The sequence below is a fragment of the Sprattus sprattus genome (assembly GCF_963457725.1).
Source record: "Sprattus sprattus genome assembly, chromosome: 2".
NCBI classification, from domain to species: Eukaryota; Metazoa; Chordata; class Actinopteri; order Clupeiformes; family Clupeidae; genus Sprattus; species Sprattus sprattus.
Genome location: NC_137921.1, coordinates 11,697,398 through 11,717,650, shown reverse-complemented (window position 1 = coordinate 11,717,650; position 20,253 = coordinate 11,697,398). Strand labels below are relative to the sequence as shown.

Sequence of the window (20,253 nt, the reverse complement as noted above, 5' to 3'; positions counted from 1 at the left end):
AATTTGCTTTGATAAATCAACACATTTCCAGATAACTCTTGAATATTGTAAAAAAAAAAATATATAATAATATCTGTGCAGGGGGAGGGGGCGTGGCGGCTGCGGTCACAAACACACACAGGCGTGCAGAAACATCAGTGGGCCGCAAATTACTTTCTGGACAGAATGGTGGTCCCTGGGACAAAACCAGTTGAAAACCCCTGGTCTATGTGATAAGAGCCGCTCATCAAAAACTGACGTAAAAGTGACGTAATTTGTGTCTGTTGGGGCGGTGCAGACCATGTCACCTGCGTGTCCAGTTTTGAAAGGATGCAGGCATTGAAAGTTTCTGGCGCTCTCGCAAGACAATACTGTTACGGCCACATGTGTTGTATTCTTTGTTTATCACTTTTCTTCCCTTTTCTGTTGCTCCGCCCAGGTTGTGCCACCCCTGATTGCAAGATGAGATGCACCTGGCCAAGTAATCAAGCAGCAGTAGAAACCTGGGATTTTAATATGGATGTCATGTAGTTGTTTTTGTATTAATAAATCCCATGGATTTGGTACTTTTAAAAAGGTGTTTTTAGTAGTTAATTTGGGTCAGTGGTGGATAGTTTGTTCCAGTGGTGGTGGTTTGGGTCAGTGGTGGATAGTTTGTTCCAGTGGTGGTGGTTTGGGTCAGTGGTGGATAGTTTGTTCCAGTGGTGGTGGTTTGGGTCAGTGGTGGATAGTTTTGCACCAAAGGTTGGGGCGTAACGAGACATTTGATGTATGTTTTTTGCCTTCTTGACATGGCTACAGTCATCTTGCTTGAATACTCCCCATCACGATACTGGGCTTCTCAAGACTGATTTGTAATGTGCCTTGTTAAGCAGTGATCAAATCTGCCTGTATAAAGAGGAAGTTTGTGATATTGTCTACGAAATATTATATTTGAAAAACTTTAAAATATAATACTGTAGAGTGTTATTATTATTTTTTGATACATTGTTGTAGTTGCTGTATATTGTATTTTATATTGATATTTGGATCTTATATCAAAATACATTTTGATGTATTTTTATTCATCCCTGCATGCGCACGACACGCACACACACACACACACACACACACACACACACACACACACACACACACACACACACACACACACAATCACAGAGGCTTTGTACTGTGGGCAGATATGAGTAGCCTGTGGTGGATGGAGGGAGCCAGTGCTGTAGAGCCCTGTCAGAGAGTCTAAGTGAGTCTGGGCACATGGGCCAGTTGATGGATGTGGATGTGCTGGTCTGGTCCTGCACTGCGGCAGAGTATGTGTGTGTATTTGTGTGTGCAATTAGGTGCGTGTCTGCCTGGGTGTGTGTGTTGGTCTGTATGTGCAATTAGGTGTGTGTCTGCCTGTGTGTGTGTGTTGGTCTGTGTATGTAAGAGAGATGGAGAGAGAGAATGTGTGTGTCTGTGTGTGTATGCACATGCACGAATGTAACAGTGTTATTGTGTGTATCTCTCTGTGGGTATGTGTGTTTTTGTTTGTTTATCAGTGTGCAAGATCATGTGTGCAGGTGTTTGTGTGTTTGCTTTTGCGTTTGTTTGTGTACATGCATGCGTGCGATGTCTGAATGTCTGTGTATGCTGCAGAGGCAGACAGCTCATCAGTAATCAGAGAGCACTGCTCACATCTCCACAGGCACAGTGTACACACACACACATACACACACACACACACACGCACACACACACACACACACACACACACGCTCGCTCACGCCTGACCAATGCACTCTTAGCTGGCAGCTTAGCTGCTCTCTTGCTGGAGCCCTTATTGAAATGTACAGTTGCGCCCAGTCAACCGATTTGACTTTTCATTGTACGATAGGAATCCAATTTGCCACTCCAGTTCCCCAATACAACAAGCCCCTTCATTGAAACCCCGTATGTTTTTAACGCCATTGGATAGCTTTAATATTACACTGTCATATACAGGAGATGTAAATCAACCAAACTGGTTCGTAATGAAACTCTGATGCCAATTCAAGGGCTGTATTTTATGCTCCTGTGGACTGGCCGGGAAGGGAATAAACACCAGTGATGATTCATTTGACACAGAGCTTGAGCGTGTTCTGTGCTGCGTGCACAGATATCGATCTGCTAGTGTTCAGCGCTGCTATCTCCCCTCCGCTCCCTCAGCTGTGAATAATGAGAGGGTTGACACAACAGTTACACAATGGCCTCGGCTTTGTTTGTTCAAACGGAGGGCAAGGAATAGATTTAAGGCCTGGCAGGGGTGTAAGGGGGGGGGGGGGGGGCAGGGGGGTAAGGGGAGGGGCGGTTTCCCTCTACCCAGAGACCCGAGCATCCCAATTGCCAGAGCCAATCCTGAGCGCTTCAGGGTCAGGGTCGTGTGTAAAGATAATGACCCCGCCCCAGCCGAACAAACCCCCCCCCATTCTGTGCCCCCCCCCCCCCCCCCCCTTAACCATGCCCCGGAGGTGCCATCCACGGCTGAGCGGGCAATTGGGCTTCCTGTGCCTGTCCAGATGTTGGCCTAATTCACTGAGACTGGCAGCGTATGTGCTCCATTCATGCCCTCTTGTGCCGCCGTGCCAAAGACCATGGCGAGCTCATTTGCATCGTGGGCATAGGCAGAGGGGGTTGGATGCTGTTGCCACCACCATGGCAGAAGACCACCCAGTGAGGCAGAGGGGCCACACTGAGGAAGCCACAGAGCTGTGCCCAGTTCAACACACACAAAAACACACACACACACACACACACATACATTTCGGTCCTTGACTGAACCTGCTCAATGGGCCTGGACACTCAGTATTTGACCTCATGGGTTTACGGGGAGTTCAGGGCACCCCCCTACCCCCAACCCCCAACCCCCAACCCCCCAGATACACATACAGATACACACTCCTCACCTCCACAATTCCAGCTCTGATTTATAGTCAACCGTGTGAGCAGTCAGGCCATTTGTGGAGAGAAAGAACACTCTGAAGAGGGAAACAGGTCCCATTCATTCTCCACTAGAACACATGACTGGGGGTGGGGGTGAGCTCCATGGTTCTTGTTCTTGCTTGTTTGTTCTTGAACCTCACACATCTTTACTGTGCCAGTTTCTCCAAAGTAGACTTCTGTGGATTTGAATGTGTGTGTATTTGTTTTGCGTGTGTGTCCATTGGGAGGGCTGTTCTGAGGCTATTTTGGGTCTGTATTTATTTATTTAATTATTAGATGGCATTTCTTACTTTCCTGCTTGCGTGCAATGCTGTGGATTAGTCAGGCATTAGCGACGAAAACTAAAAAAAAAAAAAGAAAAAACACATTTTCACAGATGGTGTTTTGAGTATATACTCTACCTCATAATAAACAACATCAAACCCAATGGTGAGTGTATGTGCCGTACGCATTTCTGTTGTTGTGTTCTGAGGGCTCTGGGCCATTTCATAGTGTTGGTGTCTGAGCGAGACATCCTGCTTGGCACCTGGTTAAAAAGCAAGGGGGCAGGCGGGTGCCCACCTCAGCCACCTGTCCCCTTGGCACCCAGCCTTTCTCAGACGCCAGCCACCGCACGAGGTCCACACCCCCCCCAGATGCTGCATCTTGAGACAGATGTTTCTGCAAGCTTAGTGTCACAGAGACACTATGCTCTCTCTCTCTCTCTGCATTTGAGTGTCAGTGTGAAGAAAAGATGGATGCGTATGTGTGTAATGCTGCAGAGGGGTGTATGTATGTCTGTGTGTGTGTGTGTGTATGTGTATGTGTGAGTGAGAGGGTGCCAAGTTAGCAGCAGGCTCTAAGTGAAAACCGATTCAGAAATATGGCAGGTGGATGACACACATCACCACTGTGCTAAAGCTATTCTAGACTCCCCAATACTCAACACCAACTCCAGCATTATAAACACCTCCCTGTTAAACCATATCTCTGTGTCCACTGTATTCTATTCTTATTTAATCGAATGTATCTATTTGTATTCTGGCAGAATGTCCTTCTGTATTGTTCCATACTCTGAATACAGTGATTGCCTCACTGCTACGCAAGGCTGATGGGTGGCAGTGGGCCCAAGGCCTAATGGCGGTTAATCTGACTGACAGTTCAGACTTAATCTCAGTCATCTCTGCTCTGCCGCTCCTTCTGGCCGCCGATGGGCTGATTCTGGCACGCAGCTCTGCCTGGCCGGCCGCACCGCAGCCAGGCTCGGTAAAGGCGGAGTGCTGATGATCTTCTGCCCGTGCGGCCCACGTTGAATGCACTCCCTCGTTAATTGGAGCTCATCTGTATGCGCGTGGAGAAACAGCCAGGCCCGTGGCCCGTCCGCCCCCTCCCACATTCAACGAGAAAGTCATTAAGAATGGCAGCCTGAGACGAATGCACTCATCAAAGCTCTATTATTGTGGTCTAGGATGGCAGTGTCGCTCGTAGAGTGGGGAGAGGGTGATTCGTTTGTGGCTGTGACGAAAGGTGCGTTAACGTTTTTTTTTTTTTTTTTAGTTCCCCTTTACTTAAGTGGAGTTGGGCACATTGTCCTTCAGAAATTAATTAATGAATGGTTTTTAATACAATCAAGTTTCCCATGTAAGTTTATATGGTTACATTTCTACTCTCAACCATAAATCTAACTCTTAACAGTAGGCTAAGCCACTCTTGTTACAACCTGTATTAGAGGTGCATTGGATTTTACTTACATTAAAATTGGGATACTCGTTTCATTTCTAGATGTCTTTTTTATTTTTAATTCAGATTAAAGATGTAGAACTTTTGACTTGTATGTACATGTATGTTGCTAGATTCCCAGGATCTGAGATTAAACGCTACAATGTGATGAGAATGATGCCACACAAGGCAAACTTTATTATCGCGAGAAATGTAAAAGTCAAACAGAAACATTTTTCAAACTCACAAATCAAAACAAACCTGAACCAAAAAGCCACATGTAACACCATATTGAAATAAATATAGGGCTTCAACAGTTTTACATCACTCACATTGGTTTGGTATCAGTCACTGAACAGTCAGTTTTCCTCTGACAATCTTTTCATCTGGATGTCTTACAAAGATTATATAAAACAGGATATGTACAACGGAATAACTATTTAGAGGACATGCTTCAATGCTTAGCTGTACCCCCATAACTACACAATGACAGCACATTGGCCGGAAGGTTCAAGAAACAGCTGTCTTTTCACGCGTGAGCCAAGGTTAGTGCGCTAGTTAATAACCTCTTAACAAAGAGAGACAGATCATTCCGATGAAAAAAACAAACAAACAAAACAAAAAACAGGAAGGTTGCAATTCCTTTCAGTTCTACTAGAAGCAAAGAAAGAGTGTTACAACTGGAGCAGTCTCTTCCACTCTTAGTCCTCCTTCCCTCCCAAAAAGAGAGAGCCAATCTCAGTGCCCTCTCACTACAACTGTTGCTAGGCAATGCAGAGGAATTTCTGCTGTGACCAAAGAACTGAGGCTTGCAAATCACCACCTGAAGTCGCACACTGCCAAAACTGTCCTCAGCTCAATACGTAGCACGGCCCTCCGAGACAAAATAAAAACATAAATACTGACCATGAAAAAGGAAAACCAGTAAACAAACACAATGATTCAAATGGAAAAATAGCTTTCTTTACACAGGGCCAGCCTGTTAGTTTATTTTTTATTTTTTATTTCATCCCCATGAAAGTCCCTCAGTCCCTTTAAACACCTGAGCCCTTTTCACATTGTCGATTGTTCTTTACGTTTTACTCTTATTCTCCTTAATGCTGAATGATTCTAGATTCCACTGCATTCGATTAAACTGGTTGCCTTCAACTTTGCCAATTTTCACTGCAGGCTTTCCTCATCACTTGCAGGTGTAATAGATTAGTAATGTATTCTGTAGTAGAAAACGAAACATCTTAACACTTCTGTTTTGTTTAGCTTTACTGGTTTGCTAACAAAATCCTCCCTTGTCACTTTGTTATGTTTCACAAATCTGGCCCTAATGAGCCACCCTCTTCTTTGGCTACTGAGAGGGGTCAACAGGGTGCAATCACATTATGGTCACTGTTTTTTTTAAAAGCAGGAATATAGGCGTTGCTACACAAACATCCACAAAGCAGTAGCATGACATTAAATCACAAAGCAGAAGTTTTTATTGCCACTGCCTAATATACGTCACATCACGAGCACTCAAGTCATTATTGCTTTGTGGTTAAAAGCAGATCTGTGTAGTTTTCTTCTTCTTCCGGGAATTATGTTTCGCACACATTACTATGAAGCGTAAGAGTTTTAAGTTGGTAGGTTTTAGGTACACACTGGACTGTCAACTAACATTTTAGCAACCACAAGTGCAGGGTATGCATTCTGAGGTAAATGCATGTACTGTACAAATGGGTATGAAAGCCGAGTTACTGTAGTCGTTGATGAGCAAAATCAAATGCAGATGGAGTGCTACATCAGAGAGTAGAAACTGAAAGTGGAAAAAAAACTAAAAACCTGTCATCCAGCCTGTCCCTGCAGATTAAGCCAGCTACAGCTCTCAGTATAGTCAATCTAGCCTGACAAACAAAATCAATATCCGTAAAAACTGCATAATATCAACATATTTTTTTCTTTTCTTTATTTTTAGTTTTTTTGCCTCGTTGATTCACATTGGCATGAACAACGTGCTGCTACAACTGCTTTCTGGGAGATCATCCTCTGGAGATGGAGATATGAAGAGAGAAAACAAAATTAAACCCTGATAAATCTGATGTGCTCAGCATGTTACACTTCTCATCCTTTAAGCTCAGCGGCCTCCCTACCCCTTTTCAAATTCCCCTCTGGTGGACGGCACACTGGCTGATCTGGGATCTCCGTTTCAGCCCTATTATTACTGCAGTCTCCGAGCAGCTGCAGGCCAGGCGATACCAATCATCATGTTAATGCGATCTCACTCCCCTCCCAGGAGCCGCTCTGTCCTCTTCCCTGCCGGATCTTATTGCCTCTTTAAAAATAGAAGCGTGCAGATCAGACAATATTTAACGAGTGGAAGGGGATCGGGGAGGTGGTGATGATTTAAACTCCGGTAGCCTCTTGAATCACTGGCGCATAATTCTCCTCCCTTGTTGTTTCTCTCCTCGGTGTTTTCGTTTTTTGGCTTCTGACTGCAACGGCTATGCTGGGAGGTAAAGGGGCATGTATCCTCCAGCTCCTAGTCTGGGCAACCAGCAGCCAGCAGCAGCAAGAGAGAATCAACACTCCTCACAGGCGCGTCTGCTATTCAGTTTTGTCGCGAGGCTTTCTCTGTCTCTTGACAACCAGGCCCACTGAGAGCAGGGTTAAACCCACAGTTCCACTAGAACCCGCTAGATAGGCTTTGACCAGGATGCTACCTTCTCTGCATCCCATAGTGCATACATACCAGCTGTGCTAAAAATGTCTTAAAATGGCTCGCCCACTTCTCCCTATAACTGAGATCATCTGAAAAGGCTGTTGCTTTTCTGATTCCTTGTCAGACGCAGTCAAATGATAATTTCAAATGATTGAAATAAACACCAAACGGTCACCATTTTACACCATTTTTACAGCTGCACATAGCAATAGTCTTGCAATACAGTGAGTGAGAACGAGAATGACAGAGCGGATGGTCTCTGATTTTCCAAGGAGCAAAGATATGTTTGAGATAGAGGGAGAGGGAGGGAGAGAGAGTAAGAACAAAACAAATACAGCAGATATGCACTGAAAAGATTTAGGACAATGTGGACAACAAGGTGTCCACTTGTCCTGAAGGACTTTAGATTTTTTACACATTTGTTTTCCTTGGGGGGGTGGGAAAAAGAGTTAACACAGAACCCTTTGCATGGTGTATGATGTCACCATCATAAACCACCCACCCCCCCTTCCCCAAATCAAACAGTAAAGGGGAGGTCACCGCTAGGCGGAGGGGGGGGTTGGCATTTATTTTCTGACTCGCTGATGTTGTTTTTGTCTTGGTCTCCACCGCAACCCCACTCACATGACGGAGCAGCTCTTAGCCTTCTCCTTCTTGAAGGTGGAGGTGAGCAGCTCCGACCTGCTGGGCAGGTGCAGCAGCCGCTTGGACAGGCGGCGGGTGGGGCTGGACTTGGGGAGTGGCTGGAGCTTGTTGAGGCAGGCTAGTGCGGCCGTGCGGAACACGCTGTGGATGCTCTTCTCCGAGGTGAAGGCCGAGCACTCCAGGTAGGTCTCAGCACCCAGCTGCTTAGCCATGGCGGAGCCCTGACATGCACAGAAGAAGGGGAGAGAAGCATGAGAGAGGCCAAGGAAGTGGTCAAGCCAAACACTCAATCTCACAAGCTATTTCACAATCTATCTTTTTGCATTTTTTAACCAGGTAGCATATGGACATTTTGGTTTTAACCCCACTAAACGATGGAAAACATGAACCTTCCCAACTACAAGTTGTTGTCATGTCCCATGGGTCATAGGTTGATGTACAGTACAAGGTGCAAGTGTAATTCTGTCGTTTCACACACGACTACACATCTGAGCAGTGTGATGAGGATTCTCCAGATGGAACTCCACATGGCCATACCTGTTCATAAGTGATAGGGCTCTGCTTCTGATTGGACAGTTCCATGAGGGTGCAGACATCTGTGCGCAGGTCTGTCTTGCAGCCAATGAGCAGGATCCGTGTGTTGGGGCAGAAGTCCATGATCTCTGTTCTCCACTGCACATACACACACACGCGCACAAACACATACACAGGCCATGAGCTTTACGGTGAAAGACTTATGGAAGACTAATGGAAATAGTCTGATTGCTTGTCAAATACAGATGTGCCTACAAGTTATTCGAATGGGGTGCATTTTTGGCTGTGAATGCTGTCCTCGGAATACCTCTGACTGGTGGGAAATGTCTTTGAGCTTATTGAGAAACTAGAGAGAGTGGTGGGAAATGTCTGTGAGCTTATTGAGAAACTAGAGAGAGTGTTGGGAAATGTCTGTGAGCTCATTGAGAAACTAGAGAGAGTGTTTGGAAATGTCTGTGAGCTCATTGAGAAACTAGAGAGAGTGTTTGGAAATGTCTGTGAGCTCATTGAGAAACTAGAGAGAGTGGTGGGAAATGTCTGTGAGCTTATTGAGAAACTAGAGAGAGTGTTGGGAAATGTCTGTGAGCTTATTGAGAAACTAGAGAGTGTGCGAGTGCGTGTTTGCTCCCTTGTTGCATCATGTGTGGGTCTGGGGGCCTTGTTAGCCGGGAGAAATGAGAGAGGGAGGTGGGCGGAGGGTAGCCTTAGGAGCGGGGAGACAGTTGGCAGGCTAGCATAAATCAGAGAACGCCTTTGATCCACTACCTTCTTCAGGCCACTGTCGACCGTGTCTGGGCGGCTGATATCAAAACACAGGAGCACGGCATCCGAGTCGCTGTAGCAGAGGGGGCGCACGTTGTCGTAGTAGGGGGAGCCTGTAAATAAAACACAAGGCACAAGGTGGGGTGTGAGATAGTGAGGTCTGGGCCATGGAAAAAACAAAGACTGAAAAGACACTCGAAGATGAGGACACAGTGCAGTGCGGCCTGTGGGATAGTACAGTGGGACAGTACAAGACGGGGAAATACTTCCTTAAAGTCTCATTAAATGACAATGAATTTTCAGTAGGTTGTCGTCTTTTGGACACAACGGTTCCTTGTGATTAAAAAACTCAGAAAGTGAGAGGACAGGGTAGAAAATTCTAGGATCACCAACTGATATACACACACACACACACACACACACACACACACACACACGCACACACACACACACACACACACACACACACACACACACACACACACACACACACACACACACACACACACACACACACACACACACACACACACACACACACACACACACACACACACACCCCAAAAGACTTTAGTCTATCTCCTCTGTTACTGCAGAGCCCCACTTCACGGCCACCAGCAGCACATAAGCCATGGAGGGAGGAAGCTGTGCTCTTCCCCTCTGCCTTTCTCCCTTTCACTCTATTGGCATTTTAGGGGAGAAGAAAATGACAACTGAGCTCTAAATCCTCATTGATCTTTCTCTTCTTCTCTCCTCTGTGCTCTCTCTATCTCTCTCTATCTTTCTCGCCATCCATACAGAGGATTACGCAACCAGAGGAGCGGGGAGAAGCCGGGGGCCGGTAGACGCCTCCACTCTCCTGCACTGAATCCTTAAGTAAGCCCCCCCACCCCCGTCGTCTCCTCTAAACCTCCCCACCCCCACCCAACACACACCCAGTACCATCAGACCAGCCCCATACGCAGCACAAGCGATGTCTCAAGTCCCCTCACAGTTACCACAGCAACAGCATTGAAACCCACCATCTGAATTTTTTTTCACCAATCTCTTTTTTGTGTGTGTGTGTGTGTGTGTGTGTGTGATGAGCGTTCTTTCCTCCAACCCCTTTCCTGGTGGAGGCTTCTCCTTTTAATGCCAATCATGCAGCAACACCCATCCCCGACACCTCCACTGCCCAAAATATATGCCCACCCACTTGCTGCGGAGGAATCTTCGTCTTCTGTGAAGACGCTGATGAAGAACACACCCTATTACTTTCCCCTTCCAGGCACTCCCCCCTTACCCTTTTGTCTACCTGCCTCGGTAAGAACACTGAATACGGACACAAAGGACAATGTAGTAAGAAACGCTCTGGGGTATTCACTAAAGGTTGGAATTGCCACAGAGGCGACGATACGATAAGATCGCGATATTTTGGCCGCTATATGATAATATTGCGATTCTTCGCACTTTCAGTTTGACAAGTATTGCGATTCAATTCTGTAACACATTGCGATTTATTTCTCCCATATATTACGTTTCCTATACCTGGAGTCCCTGCAGCCATCTTGGCGTCGTAAACTGGTTCTCGACTCTGACTTCCTTACCAATTTCCGCTGTGACACAAGAAAAGAATGAGTCTAAATCAGAACATTCAATAAATAACGTGATACTTGGACTCGTTGTATTGATATAATATTGTGCTGAAAAATATAGTAGTACTACACTGTATTGATTGTTTCTCCCACCTCTAGATGTCATGTGCCCAGTTTGGCTGAAGGAATGAGAGAGATAACAGGATAGGTTTGCAATGGTGCGTGCCCACTGAGCAAAGGATGAAATATTGAGCTCAGGGGAGGTGATTTCTTGTGTTACAGTTGGGATTTAAAAATATGATCTGCTAGGAGAAAGGCACAGGTGGGGCAGAGATGGGCAAAAATACATCAAAATGTATTTGGATCCAAAATACAAAATACCCCTCAAATAAATGTATCAAAATAAAATACACAATACTGTTGCCAGTAAATGTAACAAAATACAATACATGTATTTTGTATTTTTAAAATATAGGAAATACTTTTTCTGAATTTTCTGTTTTCTCACAATTTGGTATAGCAGAACATTCAGGTTTGGGCTATACAGTGGCGTAACGTAGTTACCACGGGCCCAGGTGCAGGCTATTATGACGGGCCCTTGTCAGTGGTGTAAGGCAGTGGTTCCCAAACATTTGAGTCACTTATCTTTTTTTTCATGTTTGTAACCGCCACCACCACGCCCCTCCCCTAAACACATATTCCGCCTATTACTCCTGTCAGTGTAATTTTTTCGCTGAATATGGGTATGCATCAGTATTTTTGGCAATCAGTATTTCAGCCCTGTTTTGTGAAAAAAATTGATTTCACATGTGAGTCAATGAGAGAGATCTGGGATGATTTCCTTTTTGCTCCAAAAAGGGGCGGGCCATAAGAAGCACCACTTTTGGCAAATTGACTGATGCCTGATTCAACAATGACATTCAGAGGCAAATCAGATGGTCAAGTGGTATAATCCGACAGAAAAACACTGGAGAAAGTATTTTGAGTATTTTAAATACAAAATTACTCCACTCTAAAGTATTTTGTTACAAATTACGTTTGGTGTTTATCGGCCCTATAAAATACAAGTTTCAAAATACTCAAAAGTAAATTAACTAGTATTTTAAATACAAGTAACTGAAATACTGCCCATCTCTGAGGTGGGGGAAGCTGATGGCATTCCTATATCTCACGTCAAGGTTAGCTGGCTCCACTACAAAAAAGCTTTTATGCTTTGAACTTGTCTTCTGACCAGTGAAAATGCCTTGGTTTATCACACACACCCTAAATTATGTATATGAGGATGGAGAGGTGTTCATCTGCATCAGTTTCACAGCCGTCTACCCCCCAGACACGGACTGGCCTTTGGGAAGTTTAAGAATTCTCTCTATTTTTTTTTCTTTAAAACCCAAAGCATTCCAGACTACAGCTTTGATATAAAGTAGCTTATACACATATTCAAAAGGCAAGCTTATCTGCATCCACACGGCTGTTGCCGTCTGTTATAGCAGTGAGGGCTCGGCCAGTTCACTACATTTTCAATCCAAAACATTAGAGAAAGAGGAACCCCGCGGCCAGCAAGGCAGACAAGGAACGGCAGAAGGAGAAAAAAGCCTTTGATGGCTGTCACTGTAAAATGTGCCAAAACAACTGACTTATTTAAGCAGTCTGCTGCACGTGATGGCGAGGAGAGTAGAGACAAGGAAAGAGCATCAGAGAGGAAGGCAGCTGTGTTATGCCAGGTGATGTGAACTAGCTAAATTCTTGTTAACTTTTTTAACTTTTTTCCCACTGCAGGTTTCCAAGGTTTAACTAGTGCACAAAGGTGTAGAAAACTTGGCGCATTTGATTTGGGCTATATGGCCTGCCAGTGCGGCATAGGCTATGTGCTTATTATTGCTGTGTTCTAGACCATTTTGGAAGTCGAGATGTTCCGACTCCAATGGATCGCCACTCAAAGTCAGAGTTCCTAATTGTAAATCCGGGGTAAATCCATCTAGTTGGAAATATCCAACTTCCGAGTTGTCTGGAAAGCAGCATTAGTTTATCGCCAATAAAGAACACACACACGAACTAACAGATGGCTATAATAAACTATACTGGTTTCATACAATTAACTGAATTAATGGATCATTGATTTAATTTCCCCATTAAAACATAGATTAGCTTAAACTCGACCGCAGTCTCGAAATAGCCTACGTCAGTGTACAAACATGTTTTCTTTGGTAGGCTGTCTATCAGAGACACAAGGTTGCGCTCTTAAAATGAACACCCACGTTCACCTTTCTCTTAAATACTTATAATCTAAATAAACAGATGAACATGGCACTACAAGAGAAAGGGAAGGGAGGGAGCAGAAACCAGCACAAATTCAGCCAGACACAAACAATACAAATAACATATTGTGTTTTTTATTGAATAATTTGTTGATTGATAAACATGTGTTAGTTTGAATTTTGGCCGATCAAATTGGGGCCACTTGACGGCAAATTCATGTGCTGCATTTTGTTGCAAGTCCATTCCTGGTCTCCCCACACAGTCAGCTAATTTGCTGTGGTATTGCCACCCATCCCTCCCTCATAAAACCACATCAGCCATTATGTTGACAATCCACAGCATAAGGCTGCAATGCCCAGAGGCCATCTTTGTCAGTGGGAGAGACAGAGAGCACCATTCCAATTAAGGTGGTGCAGCTATGAGAGGGACAGGTATCTGCTCCATCAGCTAGGCTGGGGGGAGGGCTCAGGGAGAGCTGGGGCTGGGTGGAGGGGCATTGGGGAACGGAACAGGCTGTAACAAATGTACACAAAGGCATAATGTCTGTGTGCAGTGATAGCATCCTTCCAGAGATTGAATGCACTGGGAAAAAGCTATCTGTTCCTGATGGGCTTTAGGGAGGGGTGGTGTGGTGTGTGTGTGTGTGGGGGGAGGGGTTGATGTCAGCCCTGGGTGTGACTCTGCATTAAATCTAAACTGATCTAAACGCGGAAATCGATGGACATGCATACGGCTGGAAAGTACCGTGCCATTTCAATTAAAGTTGACAAATTAGTCATACAGCCGTAGCAATGGTTAGAGAGAGAGAGAGTGAGAGTGAAAGAGTGAGGGAGAAAGAGACAGAGAGCGACTACAGAGGAGAATGAAAGACATGGTGCGCATACCAAAATCCCTTTCAGCCACGGCTAATGAAATCAGTATAGGGAGGGAGAGGGAGACACAGTGAGAGAGAGAAATAGAGAAAGTGAGAGAGAGAGAGACAAAGACAGGGAAGGAAGGGCATTTTTTTTCTGTGGCAGCGAGACCTCTCTCGACACTAATCCCCAGTGTCCTACAGTCTGGGATCACAGAGCGCCGCCATCAAACGCCTCCTCCGTGACACATCACGTGCCGAGCACTACAGTCCCGCCACACTAGAGTGTGCGTGCGCCGCATGTTCCCTAACAGCAGCGAGCGTCTGTCCCACTACAGCGCCGCCCTACAGCAAAAAAGAAGGGGTTGCGACGGACGGGGAAACGGGGTATAAGAGAGGCAAACAAGAGACGAAGGGCGGCTGGGTGGGGTTGCTGATTTGATGTGATGGAGCTGTATCTCCCCCATCCCTGCAGTTGTGCAGAGTCCTACAGCAGCGTCGGACTTGGGCGCTAAGCAACACGGCGTTCGACAGAAAGGGACGTGAGCCAACGCCAGCTGTGTGATTGACATGGGAGGCACTGCACCTTAGGCACAGGAAAGGCCTTGTGTCGGGCAGCAGATGGAGGTGGGCTGGCCTGCTTTTGTGAGTCTCATATAGAGTAGCAGCCCCCCCACCGCCAGTCATTTGACAGCCCCCCACATACACACATGCAGGCACACACACACGTGGACACACACAAACACACACACACACACACATATCCTTATCACGGCACTTTCCATGTCATTACCCTATTTCCTTTGACAAGAGGGAATGTCTTGAGGCCAGCTAGGTTAACGATGCTGGCTTCTTTTAGAGTAAATTCCAGGTTTCTGGAAGCCCTCCCACATCTTCTGGGCTGATGCATGGGAATTCCTGTTTGCCAATTTCTAAGTAAAGACTGTAGTTGGCAGAGGCTAGTTTGTGTCTTTAAGCTTAAGCTAAATCCACAGGGTACAAGTGATACCTTGAAACTCCAGCTCTTCTCATTATAGAACAAAAAAAAAACCTTCTTACAGCTTCGGTAACCCTATCGCATCACAATGGTACACATTTAAGTCTGCCATACAATACTTTCCCTATAGACCCCTTCGTCTTGCAAACTGAGCACCAAATTAGAAGGCTAACCTTCAACTTCTGCTAGGGCCTTCTTCTTCAACCTCATTGAAAGGCCATCTTCTCACTGTGATGAATTGGTGCACTCTGTCACATGTGAATGCCGTACAAAAGAAGAGAACCTCAGGTCAGAGGTCACCGAGGAGGAGAATGGTGGAGGGTGGAGGGGACGATGGTGAGGAGTGTGGAGAAACAGCCTTCCCCCAATCAGGGATCTCTGGGAACAAGTCTTGACACAGTCTCCCTTCGCCTTTCCCCTGCCCCCAATCGAGGGGTAGAGGGATGCAGGAGAGGGCCCAACACTGAGCCCCGTGGGGCGGGAACAAAAGGGCCATCCTGACACCACTCCCACCCCTATGTGGCATGACACCGCTGGCCATGACCCCTGGGGGGGTCTCGAGGGAGTCCCCCCCCCCCCCCACCCAACCACATCCACCACCACTTCAGCAAGCACTGTGGCTCAGTGCTGTTTCATTCCCATATCTCAACAGCTGCCAGGCCTGCCTCTCTTCAAACTCATCCATATCACCACCACAGATAATCTGATAAAGCTTTTCCCTCTCAAATGTGCTTGACGGAACTAAAGGAATCTACGGCGTCCTTTCCTTGTGGATGGCACAGGGAGGCGTTTATTTTTCCATAATACTCTCCTTTCTGTTTGGAAATGTGACCTTAATATGTGAACATGTTTCTGTGTCAGTGCCTGACTGGATTCTCATGGGAGGCTCTCGTAAATCCTCAGGCATGTGTGTCCAGCGGCACTCTCTGACGACACTTTTGGCCCATCCATCAGTGCGATGAAATCAAAGCAGCGTAATCCGTGGCCACTAATACCTGCAGCGTCCTCCCACTGATCCACGCATTCCTGTATTGGCACCCAGCAAGGCAGGACCCCAGCGCGCTCTTCTGACCTGTCCGATGGGACCGCCTGATTAAAAGTCAAAATTGATTTCAGCTTGTAAATCCAAAACAGGCCCTCGACAAGCAGCGCTTCCACAGCCAGTGATGAGGTCAGCCCAATCAATGGTGAGAAGCCCCTGAGATAGGGACGCTCAATCAGTGCCTCACAGCAACAACAAACAAAGACATACTGCACCAGAGAGAGAGAGAGAGAGAGAGGAAAAAGAGAGAGAGAGAAAGAGAGAGGGAGAGAGGGAGATAGAGGGAGAGAGAAAGAGAGAGAGAGAGAGAGAGAGAGAGAGAACCAGCATTCATTTAATGAGAGATGACACCTCCACCACATAACAACAGGTTATGCCACCCTACCATTGTCACAGCACACAAGGGTACATGGCCAAGGATGCACAGCTCTCTGGAACCATAATAACAATGGCGGCTGCCATTTTCAGCCTGAAGCAAAAAGATTGGTCTGTGAGCGTAAAGGAACTACTGGGACTCTTTAGCTGTTCTTATTATTTTGAGAGCTCAAAGGGTTTTTAACCTGTTCAGATGTTTGGCTGCTGCAGGGGTTTGAACTGAGGCTTACAGCAAGGACTCATCAAGTCCCTCGACGGTTGCCTCATCCTCCCTGCCTTCCAGAAAAAGGAAAAAAACCCATAAACCTCTTTTTTCTTCTCCCTCCAAAGCGCGCTTTGCCTATCAACTAGCGCATCTCCACACAGACCAATCGGATCAAAGAACTTTAGCAGAGATTAAAGAGCTCAGGGATTTGGGCGGCCCCAAATTGTCATTCAGCTTTTTAAAACAATCTTCCTGAGGAAAATGAGTAAACCATACAACACTGAATACAAAGAGGAGACCAGAAATCTTGACAATAATAAGACATTATACATATTATTATAAATATTACAATTTTTTTAATATGTATTGTAGATGCAATATAACTAGACAAAATATCCACATTACGGTCAGCCATGGCTTTTTATAGTTGTAATATATTCAGCATCCATCAAAGAAAGATGTGAAGGCTCGCTGAACAGGGCCCTCCATCATGTAGATCTAAACTGAGCAATCCAACAGAAACTGCACAGTGCACACTAACAACACAGTTTACAGTAATCAGGTCAATAGGCTAGAATGCAATGCCCTCGGGGGGATTTAACTGCCTGGCTGCCCATGTGCTCTACCACAGTATGAGCCCCTCTCCGCACAGCACAAGGCCCTGTGTCTGATTAGACAACTGAGCTAAGTGGATGTTCTGATTGGTCACTTGCAGTGGGTTGAGGGACACCACTAATAGCTATATTAGGATGTGGCTGGGCCTGTGGGCTGATTGTATTGGGTTTCCCCCTTGCTGTGATGAAGCTACATGAATAGCACGACGGAGCAAATCAGTGGGTTTGAACTGAAGCGCACTCCGGCTACGTCAAGCATGTCCTACTCACACTGGTTCCTTTAGCAGATGCTCGTACCTTTATAAGGGATAGAGCAGAGAACAAGATAATCAAAGATAATCAAAGGAGTCAGAGGAGCTACTTGATCAAAAGTCCATTTTGGCTAGACATCGCCAGTTAAAGACTGCTGTAAGGAAGTAGTCAAAAGTAGCTACAGTTTTCAACCATACTAAAATGCAACACTAAGCATACAGAATGTAAGGCAGTGGTGGACACTAAGGTAGTTACAGGCGAGCCTGTATATGGGAAGTCCATGGTTAATCATGAATGCTGAACTCGAAATGAGGTTAAAGGAATCAAGCACTGTATTAGTCTGGCTTGCAGACTCCTCGCCCAGACACAAATTAAAGACGTATTTGTAACTAAATTAGGCCACTTGTTAATCATTTTATGCGATTTGCATAAAGCCATCACCGTGACTAGACAGCCTTCAGACGTCCCTTTAAGCAAGCATGCTTCAACCAACTGTTAAGGTTCACACGTTTCTTCAGTGGTCACCTTGACAATAGCTGAGCGGTGAGGTGCTGAATAATGACATCAGAGGCGCAAAATAGGGCAGAGTGAAAAATGAAATGACTAAACACAGCTCAAGGCAAGGCATGTGCACCAGACAACTTTCTCTTATATGTATGAACCAGAATAACATATGGATTGTTTACAGCTGAGTCAGCTTAGACCAGTGGTTCTTAACCTGGGTTCGATCGAACCCCAGGGGTTCGTTGAGCCACTCTCAGGGGTTCGGCAGGGGTCAAGACACACACAGTATAGCCCGGCTCACACTAGCAATGTCGTTTTGAAGAAATCATATTTTATTTTTCAAATTACAAAGGGTTCGACGAATGCACTGATGAAGCTTGCATGGTTCAGTACAAAAGGTTAAGAACCACTGGCTTAGACAAAGAATCTAAACAGCCAGCAAATGGAGGTCACGGCTTCAAGAGACATCCTAGACTGCAAATGACCCACTTTACAACATACGATGCAGCCATTAATTTGTGCATGTTAAGCCACCTTGCCCTGCTGTCTGATTAGTGGAGTATGAGCAGAGCAACTGTAAGCACCTGAGCCCAGATAGACATTCCTACCAGGCATACTAGCTCCCTTCAGAAGTCACATGACGGTACAAATATACTCTGACAGAATGCTGGATAACACACTGTTGATACAATCATGAGGTAAAGCACGTTATGCAATATAATATAAAATATTCAAAAGACAAATACATTTTTTTTTTTAAAGGATAGAAATCTAAATTGTAGGGGGATTATGGTGACTTCACTTGGTTGGTTTTAACCTTTTTGGTTTTACCATGACATTTCATTACAACAAGCACTAGCACAGCTGGGCTATTCCATAATAAAAAAAATCATGCCATTCCAGTCATAAGATATTCACATCATACCTTAGGTCATGGCATCATTGTATCATCACTGCTCTAATATTTATCATCAGTACCGCAACATGTATAGAGCAAATGTTTCCTATTAGACATCAGATATAATAAAGCTGTAATCCTTTACCTGATGTGTCCCATAAGCTCAACTCTACCCGCTGGTCCTCAAGTTCCAGGCAAGCGGTGTAATTCTCAAATACGGTGGGAACATATGTCTGCACAAAACAGCAAAGAATCTTATCACAAACATGCAGAGTGACGACACGATGATAAGGCTGGCCAGTCAAATAGACTACGTGTATAACACTTGATTACATTAATTGTACAATTAATAACAAGGTTAGTTAAAATGTGATGAAAAATATATAATTACTGCAGGCTCTGAAAACAAACCCGTCTGAGACATATGACACGGGCATGAGCTCCCTAATTGAGGGATGCAACTATCTACTACGCTTAAGACTCAACTTCAAACATCATTAACAACAGGTTACATACCGGGGAAAAGTGCCTTAGAATGTCTATAAGGCATGCTCTATCGTAACATAAACCAGGAACCAGTACAATTTTGATTTTCTTCTTCTCAAAAATGATGTTCCATTACCTCTGGATAGCAGTCCTTCGCCAGCACTTGTAACATTGCCGTTTTCCCGCATTGGACTTCTCCAACAAGAACCAGTTTACACCTCACCATCATCGGCTGCGTATTTCTTCTTTCTTTCATGTTGATGTGTACTAAATACGTAATGTTCAGACGCTCAAAAATACAGCGAGAACACGTTAAATGACGGTAGACAAAAGCCACGGACTAAAATGATGTGCGTGCTCGGGTTCAGAGTGTACTCCTAGAAAGATGCCCGCAGTTAAGTGCCGCAGCGTTTTATACATGGCATCAGCAGCCAATGAGCTCACGGGATTTATTCCTGACTGTCACATTTCGTTCCACTACCCCTGAACGCATTTCCCCTAGGGTCTACTCCTTTGGGAAAGTTTGAATTCAACATGATTGAATTACGAATGCCACGGCAGTGAAATAAAAGCTTTAATATTTAAGCAGCTTGTTCCCCGTTTGTCAGGTGGTTATCCTGCTCAGTCAGCATATTTGGGAAGGTTACTTTTGAAATGTAATAGGTTACGGACTATTAGCAATCATGTTAAAATGTAATAATGTAACTATTTTAATTACTTCATCAGACTAGTGTTACTCATTGCATTTGACTACTTTCGGATTGACACATGAGAGGCGGTGCAAATACAAACAAGAGAACCAAAACAAAAACAATACTCAAAATTGTAGTGAATATGGCGAAATTAATGGAGCCTGTCTAAACTTCTTAACTGTCTAAAAGATGCAAAACAGCAGAATTAATGTTATACACTACAAATTAGTTTTA

General features: G+C 45.1%; 1 protein-coding gene across 1 annotated transcript; it reads right to left on the bottom strand.

Annotated features, from left to right (window-relative positions):
* Positions 1–7,950: 7,950 nt before the first annotated feature.
* rnd1b (Rho family GTPase 1b) lies at positions 7,951–19,583 on the bottom strand (the record flags this gene model as incomplete). Its single annotated transcript, XM_080860473.1, has 5 exons — positions 7,951–8,196; positions 8,513–8,647; positions 9,275–9,384; positions 18,987–19,074; positions 19,464–19,583. 5 exons carry the CDS (start codon positions 19,581–19,583, stop codon positions 7,951–7,953), a joined length of 699 nt encoding a protein of 232 aa, XP_080716599.1.
* Between the last annotated feature and the right edge of the window lie 670 nt (positions 19,584–20,253).